Here is a 10,460-nt window from a genome sequence, read left to right on the forward strand (position 1 = left end):
CCACATACGTTTTCATGCTTGCAGCAGTTGTGTTGCCCTTTTGTATCCGAGATCCCTGAAGCTGAGAGCATCACAGTTAAGGGATTCGTTCCTGGACGGCTGTCCTCGTCTTACTAAGCGTTCTCCTAACGGGACAGTTTAACGTTAGACTCTCCCCGTGTGAGGCCACAGGTTTTCGTCACAGGGCCCCGGGAGGCTGGACCGCTCAGCAGACTGAGCTAAAGAGAGCTTGCACCTATTTGGACAGGAAGCGTCGGAGGACTGATGCCTTTCCAGTAATGGACATCACGGTTCAGAGCACGAGCTCTGCTTAGAATCCCGCTTCTCCCACTTCTGAGTGGTTCAGTCTCGGGCAGATTCCCACCCTCTCTCCGCCTCAGCACCTTCATTTATAACATGGGTACAGCAATAGCACCCACATGTCAGATGAGTTGACGGAGGTCAGGGGTTCCTGGTGAGGACAGCTCAGGCCCCCCGTCTGCTCTGAGCATCACACCGGCCACCGAAGCACCGTCTCAGAGCTTCCGGCTCCCCTCGCCCCGCCGTGTCGAGCTCTCTGGGGCCCTTCAGGTGACTCTTACACATGCAAGAGTTTAGGAAGCCCCTAACCTTCCTCAGAAACAGAAGGTGTATGTCTGAGTGGCTTTCTTTGTAAACCGGTTACCGGGGTCCCGGGGGCAGAGCAGCTGGTGCAGTTGACAGCAGTGGCATTTCCCTGGCTGGGCCCTTCTCCCCTCCCTCTGCCTCCATCTCTGGGCACAGTCCACTTTCCTCCTCCACCTGGGTCTCCGCTGCTTCTCCTTCCTTCCGGGGGTTGCACTGACGCTTCTCTGCAGTGACCCCAAGACTGACGGGGCTGGAGAAGGAATGCTCCAGGATACCAGGCCCCAACCCGAACTCCTGGGCAGTGGCTCAGCCAGCACAAGGCAGCTTGGCGAAGACATGGCCTCGTCCTCCCTTTACAGAGGTGGGAGGCGGCAGAGGAGGGCCTTGGCGAAATTACAGAACATCCCCCTCATGTCCTGAAAATCCCCGGTCAATCTTTGTAGAAAAACGGCCTTGCCCCTTGGAGAGAGAAGTCAGCCTCATGCTCACCGTGTCTACTCTTGCCTCCCGTGGGCATCGGCCACCGTGGATTTCTGATGTTCCCGAGCGTATTTAAATGACTTGGGGGAGCTTGTCACCAGTGTTGTCCCTTCCCTGCTGCTGTTTTTAAAGTTGCATACCTCAGCCAGTAGTTCTAGATTTGGTAACTGTGACATTGGGAATATGACTTAGCCTTCCAGAGGCTTAAATTCTTTATATATAAAATTTTATGGGTGGGCTTCCCTAGTGGCACAGTGGTTAAGAATCCGCCTGCCAATGCAGGGGACACGAACCCTGGTCTGGGAAGATTCCACATGCCGCAGAACAACTAAGCCCGTGCACCACAACTACTGAGCCTGCGCTCTAGAGCCCGCGAGCCACAACTACTGAGCCCACGAGCCACAACTACTGAAGCCTGCGCATCTAGAGCCCGTGCTCTGCAACAAGAGAAGCCACCACAATGAGAAGCCCGTGCACCGCAACAGAGTAGCCCCGCTCGCAGCAGCTAGAGAAAGCCCGCGTGCAGCAACGAAGACCCAATGCAGCCAAAAATAAATAAAAATAAATATTTTTAAAAAAATATTAAAAAAAACTTTATGAGTTTATTACATAAGGACTAAATATACAGAGAGCTGCTAGCAGCTCTGCCAGGTTGGGTGTGGGGGGGGGCGTGCAACCAGAGGAAATGTTAGTTTCTTTTTTAGCCTTACATCTTTTTGATTGATTGATTGATTGATTGACTATAAATTTATTTATTTATTTTTGGCTGTGTTGGGTCTTCGTTGCTGTGTGTGGGCTCCTCATTGTGGTGGCTTCTCTTGTTGTGTAGTATCAGCTTCAGTAGTTGTGGCACTCGGGCTCAGTAGTTGTCACTCGCAGGCTTTAGAGCGCAGGCTCAGTAGTTGTGGTGCACGGGCTTAGTTGCTCCGCGGCATGTGGGATCTTCCCGGACCAGGGCTCAAACCCGTGTCCCCTGCATTGGCAGGCGGATTCTTAACCACTGAGCCACCAGGGAAGCCCCTAGCCTTACATCGTTTTAAATCTTCTTTTTATAGAATGCTTTCAGGATCCCTACTGGTTTGTGTTGTTGATAAATTTAGTTAAATGCTCCAAGAATTTAATCTTTTCTTGCTCTCATAATGTTCCAGTCAATACTTAAATGAGTTATTTTGGCTTTAAAAAAAACTTTAAAAATATTACAACATGATAGTAAAGGCATGATGATGGTGATGATAGTGGCTTGAATGCACAGAACCCTAAATGAGACCACACATAAGGCTCACGAGGCTCGCAGCGCTTACTCACTAGGCCTGCGTTTATTGGCTCCCTGGCCTGTGTTGAAAGGTGAGGATGCGAGAACGAGAAAGTCATGGTGCCCCGGCCCTCGTACAGTTACATCCTAATGCTGTGCAGTCAGCGGTGTTTATTTTACAGTTTGTAAGTATATTCTTTTGAAAACATTTGTTCATCTGTTGGTTCTTCTAGATGAGCGCTTCTGAGGAGTCAGACGAAATGCCAATGCCAGATTCCGAGAGTGTGTTTGTCATTCCTGGGAGCGTTCTCCTGTGGCGAATAGCCCCGCGGCCTCCCAATTCGACCCAGGTGAGGCTGGGCGTGCTGAGTGCGGCCTCCTGTTTACTGGGCTCTGACGGTGCTTTTCCCCCGGCCCAGGCGGGACCAGGAGGAGGCGGGTGGTCATCAAAATCTAAGTCGTCCCTCTGTGGCTTCTAACCCGGGACGGGGCATTCGTGCCGCCCAGGCCTCCTGGTGTCTGGCTGGCCAGGACGCCTTGGCATGAGGCTTTGGGGGCTTCCTTAACAATTACTGAGGGGCAAGACTGACTGTCGTTAAATGCAAGGTGGTGCAGCCAGATCTAGCAAGTAAGGATTTAAGTGAAGAACAGAGAATGTTGGGTTTGCTTGTATCTCTCCTTCGAGGTGATGGTGGTGGAAGATATTCATGCTGGGAGGCCTGCTGGGGGGCTTTCTTTGAGACAGATGCCCACAGGTGGCACAGACTTGGGTGAAAACACTGAGATGTGTGGTCTGAGAAAGGCCGTTGTCACCACAGAACAGGGGGTCATGGTCAACTGTTTCTGCCTTCAGGGTTTCATTCTGCGTTATGCCCCGGTATATGTTAATTTGAACATTTTCTTCTTTTCAGATGTATAATTTTACTAGCTTTGCAATGGTTTTGAATGAAGTAGACAAGGAAATGGAGGGTGTGATTCCTAAGACAGACTGCAGGCTACGTCCTGACATCAGAGCCATGGAAAATGGGGAAATAGGTAACCAGCACCTGATGGCGGCACCAGTGAAGATTGATTTCTTTGAGGAGGGTGGTTTGTTTTACTCCTGGTTACTGTCAGCACTTTACTATGTTAGCACAACCATCTTTAGTATCTCTTAGAGACTTTTTTTTAAAGTATTTATTTATTTATTTGGTTGCTCCGGGTCTTAGTTGCAGCACGTGGGCTCCTTAGTTGCGGCAGGTGGGATGTAGTTCCCCGACCAGGGGTGGAACCCGGGCCCCTTGCATTGAGAGGGTGAAGGCTTAACCACTGCGCCACCAGGGAAGTCTCTAGAGATTTTTTTTTTAATTAAAATTCAATTTAAATTCAGAAACTTTGGTTTAAAATTTGGGAATCTGAGGTGGACCTCAGCCGCTCATATTTCATTGTCTCAGTGATACTCCCTAATTTAATGTAATACATACGGCCAGAGGCATATCTAACATATCAGAGGAGAATTTGGGACAATAATACCACATTTATCAACTTTTAACTACATTCTGACTAGTTATTTCACTACATATTTCAGAATTGAAATAGCACCTTGTGAGCCTCGAAGAAGTGCTTGGCCTTGGTTAATTCTGACATTTTATTTTGTGCTGTTAAATTTCTTCTTATTCAGTGGTTCTCAGAATGGGTGCAGTTTTCCCTCCAGGGGACGTGTGGCCGAGTCTAGAGACTTTGGCTGAAACATCTGGGGAACTGCTGCTGGCATCTAGTGGATGGGGGCCTGGGTGCTGCTAACGTCCTGCCGTGCCCAGGACAGCCCCCTACGAAGAATCATGGGGTGCAGCGTGTCAGCAGGGCTGAGGCTGAGAAACCTGCTCTAACTAAACACTGACCCTCCCTGTGAATTATCCGTGAGACAGTGCGACAGCGCTTTGGAAAACGGTTTGAATTTCTTACGAATGGAATCTGGAGGAGCTCTGTGAGGTCTCACTAAGAATTTAGAAATTTTCACGTGTATTCAGTTTTTCCACCCAAGTTTTCACTGAAGCATTTTAACATGATTTTTCTTTCGCCTTAAGAGTAAGCCGGCACCTTGGGTAAATGCAGAGGTTGTTAAGGGCAAAAGCTGTAGGAGAGGACTGGGTCTTGAGTGCGAACCTGGGGATATGTTAAGATTTTGACAGGATAAATTTCGTGGTGTTCATGTTCTGATAAGATGGAGATGTGCTGATACCTGACTCCGTAAAGTGATGGTGCTGAGTGCTGTGCCGGGCAGTCTCTACGTGTAGAGTAACCGTTTTCACTGCTGTGCTGATTCTAGATCAAGCTAGTGAAGAAAAAAAGCGACTTGAGGAGAAACAAAGAGCGGCCCGCAAGAACAGGTCCAAGTTGGAGGAGGACTGGAAGACGAGGTGCGATGAGGAGCTTGGGGTGGGGGGGGCGGGGTGGGGGGGGGCTGGCAGACGGGGGACTGCAGAGCCTGGCTCACTGTGCCCTGCGAGTTGTCAAGTATTTTCCACTGGCTAAGTTCAAGCTGAAAGGGCCGCATGTGTGCAAAGAAAAAGGACTGTTTGGAAGGTAAGGTTAAAATGTTCCTACACAATTACCAGAGGTAAGTGTCAGTTACGCAAACTATCTTTCCTTCTTATCCAGCAGAACACTGTCCCTTCTATTTTTAAGAGGGAAGGCAGAGTTACAGATTTTGGCATGAAATAGGTTCAGAGCCATTTGCTTATATATGAGTAAATTACAGGGCCATTAGCTTATTACATATATCATGTATCACGGATATTTAGACAATGCCTTTACTCTTCCAAACACAAGGGACTTGACATGTCCTGGAAATACAGTTTGTTAAAGTGACATCTTGGATTCCATTCAGCAACAGAAACTGGGCAATAAAATGTGCGAGTTTTGAAAGTTTGTTCTTTTTAAGAATCAGGAGTTACTTAGTCACTTGTATTGAGTAATAGAATCTCTTGTAAATAGGAATAGAATAAAAACATTTTCTACATTTATATTATGTAATAGAAACTGTTGTCCCATTATTCCAAGTTATTAAATAAATTTCAGAGCCAATATGGGCATAATTTCACAAGCCATTTAGTAGATATTTTTTGGTAGCCCTTTTGCGTCTTACACGGTTATTAGAACTAGAAATGACCTTAGGTAGCATCTAGTCCAGTGGTTTTTGGACTTTTTTGTTAGCATCAAAATCTTTTTTGCCAACGAACACGTAAAGAATCTACAAATATGAAACACATGGCCACCAGGCTGCCCGGGTGGGAGCTGAGCGGTAGGGCTCGCCTTCTCCCACCCACACACACGCAGGATCTGGGAAACCACTGGAAAGCCATTAGTCTGGAAGTCCCCTCGTTGTATGTGAAGAAACCAAATGCTGGTGTATTTCATTTAAGAGACTCGCTCAAGGACAAGTATGCCGCAGACCATGATTAGAAAGAACCACAAAAACCAAAAGCACATTGCCTTCCTGCAATCCCTTCTGAAAAGATCGGATAGATTTTAATCATCGTTTCTAGTCTCTTCTGCGGAAAACCCACTTTGTACTGTATTTCTAATTTGTTTTGTTTTGTTGGCCACAGCGCACAGCTTGCGGGATTTTAGTTCCCCAACCAGGGAATTGAATCCCGGGCCCACGGCAGTGAGAGCCCCAAGTCCTAACCACTGGACCACCAGGGGATTCCCTATTTCTGATTATTAACTCCTTTATTTTTCTGGCCACATTTTCAAGTGTGCAAAGTAAGAGAAAAGTATTACTGTCAGGTAAAGTCCTACGTGCAGAAAGTAAGGAGCTTTAGACAGCTCTGTGTTAGCCTGAAAATAAAAACCAGAAGCTACGTTTGTGAGCTCCACTTTGGAGCCTTGCACGTGCTCGCTTCCACTGCTGTCTCTTAGCACCAGTAGTTCTTATATGAATATACAGACCTTAAACATGACCCTACTGAGCCTTTGTCCAAATGAATATGTGCTTGGAGTCTTCTTCCAGTAGTGTGAGAGGTGGCGTTCACTGACTGGGTCTACTCCTGGCTGATCACGTGCTTTTTGAACAGCGTGGTTCCGTTTGTGTCGGGGCGGGGATGGGGCAGTTTGTAAAGGAGCATGTTCTGCCAGGTAGAGCTGAAACCAGCCCTCAGAAATCAAACCCAGAACCTTATTGTGTAACCTGTCCCCAATTCTTCCACACTAAAAGCTGGCTTTCCTGTTGACACCACTCATTTGAAGAGAGTTCCAGCTTTGGGATTTTTCAGGCTTTAAACTGTGGTTCCTGCATATGGAAGTGGCTGCTTGTGATCCTGCCCTGTTTTCCTAGAGGAGCCCAGAGACCTTAATAAGTGGGGTTATGTGGGGAGAAAGTGGGGGGACTGGCGATAGACACAGGATTTGAAGAGAAGGTGGGTGGTGAGGCCAAAAAAATTTGATGACGTCATCTCTTCCCCCAATGCAAGCATCGTGCAGAATTAATATTTTATCTAATGTTATTTTACTGATATAGACCCATGGACTCTGTAGACTCAGAAACATTGACTAAAGGGTAACAAAGAACAAAGACATCTCCTCACCCCCCTCCCTCCTTTTCTTTTGCCTCTGCTTGCCTAAAATGTTTAATAAGACTTTGAAAAGACAGCATGGACTTTTTTGTATGTGGAGGGGGGTACACTGATGGCAGCAGACATGAGTACTGGAAATTAAGAGACTAGATGTTGAGAGAAACTCTGATCCCTAGTATCAGACCTTCAGATCCGAGGTGCTCATCTTTCGTGCCATGTTGCAACTCTCTCCAAGAAGTGCTCCCCGAAGGGAGGCCTTGCAGACATGGCCTTTAGAGCACTTGGCTTATGTGTGAACAAAAATACATTCTTTGCTATTGAATCTACTGTTCTGCACAGTCTCTTTGCACTTGACTTTCCAGTTGTCCACTTGGTATGGAAGAAATCCTGTGGCACAGGCCTGAGGCTTGGTTAATTTTTAGAATTTTTTTTGGTTACCTTGATTTTGATTTGCCTGATTTTCTGAAGTGCTTGATTTTACTAAGCCTGACTACAAAAGTGCTTTTACTACGTGGACTTTTGAGACCAAAAGGAGTAAAATTATATACTTCATATTAGACAAAAATTCTGTGACTTTGATCAAACGGTGGTTCCTTAAAGTATTTCCAGCTTGGTTACCAAAGTCTGAAACACACATATCTTGATCATTTGAAGTAGACTTCTAATTTTTCTAATTAGGGAAAAGTCCCCAAAGCAAAATAATATATGTAATATTCTAGAAAATCTGGCCTAGTGGGCATTTACTATATCAGTCTTCAAGGAATTAGCCTCATCTGAAGCATTTTTTGTGTCTTAGGGTTTTTAGTGCTGCTGCAGTGATTAATAGGACCACTTGGGACTTACCAAACAAATCTAAGCTCACTCTAATTGTTAAATATTTTTAGAGGCAATTTATTTGGAAAGAATGACAAAGACATACGAAATGGTTTTCATAAATATTACTGAAAACTAAATCATATTAGAAAATGTTATACAAATTGAAATTTGAACCTTTTGAACAAATAATTTTTCATTTCCATTACCCAGAGAAAGCTGGGAATGTGGAAAATGGATGACTTGTTATTTATTTATTTTTATGAATTTATTTTTGGCTGTGTTGGGTCTTTTTTTTGCTGCGTGCAGGCTTTTCTCTAGTTTCGGCGAGCAGGGCCTACTCTTCGTTGCAGTGCGCGGGCTTCTCATTGTGGTGGCTTCTCTTGTTGCGGAGCACGGGCTGGCTCTAGGGCGTGCGGGCTTCAGTAGTTGTGGCGTGTGGGCTTCAGTAGTTGTGGCTCGTGGGCTCTAGAGCACAGGCTCAGTAGTTGTGGCACACAGGCTTAGTTGCTCCGCGGCATGTAGGATCTTCCTGGACCAGGGCTCGAACCCGTGTCCCCTGCATTGGCAGGCGGATTCTTAACCACTGCACGACCAGGGAAGCCCCATGACTTGTTTTTTAAAGGGCAAGAAAATTAGGGCGGCTCTTTCTAGAATTTGAAAAATGTTAAAATCTAGATGCAGCCTATGAATCTCTGTTAGTATGGAGAAAATGAAGACCCAGGAAGATCTGGATCAGATCAATTTCAGTGGATTATGGGTAACAGTATATTTGACAAATCATGGTCTTTAACAACTTTGATATCAGTGACTAGCTTGGGCAAGTTATTTAACTTCTCTGACATTGAGCTCCTCCTTTGTAAAATGAAACTAAGAGTTTGGTGGTGGGGTGGCATTTACTCTGAATCAGGCACCTTCGTATTACTGTAGGTAAGTGGTCAAAGTTAATTTCCATATTCTAATGCCTTATTCCCCATTGCTTAATAGAATGCTTTTAAGGAATGGGCCTAGGTGAACAATTAGACAAGTACTGTTGCTGAATGCTGTGGAAAATCCTTAAACCTTTTGGGTGGTCTCATTACATATTTCGGAAAATTATTCTATATATGTGCTCTCTAAAAGCACTTTAAAGTCTCTTCGGAAATCCCTGACTCACAGGACAAAGTGAATCGCTGCAGTAGGGGAGTCTGCAAGCTAGTGAAGCAGCAGGGACCCTGTGATCGGGAAGAGTTTCCCCCATAACTGTTGTCTTTCCTCTTTAAACAGGTGGTTCCATCAAGGCCCTAATCCCTACAGCGGAGCCCAGGACTGGCTTTACTCGGGCAGCTACTGGGACAGAAACTACTTCAATTTGCCTGACATTTATTAAAACATAGACAAGTTGGGGCATTTGGCTAATCTACAGATAAGACTTAAACCTGTGTTTTAAAATTTTCTTCTTTGATTTCTACTCATCTTTTGAAAAGAGAAAAAAATCCTCTCATGATAACTTGCATTTCACCCAACAAAAGTAGGGCATAAGGTGGATACTGGTGATGAAAGTCTTTGGAAGAATGGGTAATTTTGCTATCCCGACATGCTTATTTGGAATACTGTTTTATCTAGAGGTATGGGAAACTGTTGGAGAATATGCTTTTTGATGGTTGCTGTTGCCGTATTCACTGAAGGTTTATACCTAAATGTAACTTTAGCTTTATGGAATTATATAGTAACCCAAATCAAGTTATTTTGAATATTTTTAGGCTGTCATGCTTGAATGTTTTAGATTTAACTTCGAAATGTTTGGAATTCTCCTATATGATGTTTATATGCTCAGATATAGAGGTTATGCCATCTTGTAAAGACTGCATTGAGAAGACGGCTTTTCTTCTTACTAATCCTCTCAATTGTACCCCTTCCCGCCTCTAAAAAGAAAAACAATGCCTGAGTGTTCAGAGGAGAGATTCCTGATTTGAAAATTCTAAACTGGAAAAGGTATTTCGTTTGCTTATTTTAGTGCTCTGATTTTACTTTTACAATGTTCTAATGTCGTTAGAATTAAAATGTTTGAGTTGTACATGTTTGAATTGAAAATAGGTATAAAACCTAGCAATTCACAAAAATACCCCAGAAATATAGATTTTAGTCACCATCATTACATAATGAGAAACCTTTTTAAATGCTTCAACTCCCAGTGGCGAATGCCACCAGAGAAATTCAGTTGTACTCATGTATTATAAGTATCAGACTATATAAAAGGAGGTCTTGTGCATTTCAAGTTTGCAAGGCACCTGTGTACTTAAGATACGTATGGAGACCTACTTGTACAGTAGCTTTGCCCCTTTAATTGGGGTACATTAATCTTACGGTATTTATCTACCCAACCCCAGACTGAGATATTGCTCCAGGGGGCCTTAGGTAGCTGCCAGTAAGTTATTTTAATGGCTGTCTTGAAGTTAACAAGTGTTATAATGAAATAATCTACCTGATGCTAAATAAAGGCTTTAGAATGTTCAAAACAGTGTGGTCTCTTTTAAACTTTGAAATATTCTAATGCTGCACTTAATAGGATGCCAAATTGTCAGGTGTCCTTACACGAAAGTAAGTCCTTGTGCTGCCACGGTCCCCAGAGCTCACCCCTGGGCTCACGTGCTAAGTAGGCAGTTAGCACTCACTGTTCTCTGGGTAAATACAGTATTTATTAGAGCAAGGTGCCACTGTCTTCACTTGGTGTGAATGCCAAATACAGAATTATTAAGTGGAATACCTTGGTA

The 10,460-nt window shown here is 44.6% G+C and overlaps 1 protein-coding gene across 6 annotated transcripts in view; it reads left to right on the forward strand.

The window, feature by feature from the left end:
• The window catches only part of OSBPL1A (oxysterol binding protein like 1A), a 213,516-nt gene extending 203,311 nt beyond the window's left edge, over positions 1-10,205 (forward strand). For all 6 annotated transcript variants that reach the window (XM_033435290.2, XM_004273743.3, XM_049697555.1 and 3 more), the window contains 4 exons: positions 2,572-2,688; positions 3,250-3,373; positions 4,647-4,737; positions 8,974-10,205. In XM_033435290.2, the coding sequence (XP_033291181.1) occupies positions 2,572-2,688; positions 3,250-3,373; positions 4,647-4,737; positions 8,974-9,076 (435 nt within the window). In that variant the 3' untranslated portion in view covers positions 9,077-10,205. The remainder of the gene's footprint in view (positions 1-2,571; positions 2,689-3,249; positions 3,374-4,646; positions 4,738-8,973) is intronic.
• Positions 10,206-10,460: the final 255 nt, after the last annotated feature.

The sequence above is a fragment of the Orcinus orca genome, chromosome 15 (genome assembly GCF_937001465.1).
Source record: "Orcinus orca chromosome 15, mOrcOrc1.1, whole genome shotgun sequence".
Taxonomy (NCBI): Eukaryota; Metazoa; Chordata; class Mammalia; order Artiodactyla; family Delphinidae; genus Orcinus; species Orcinus orca.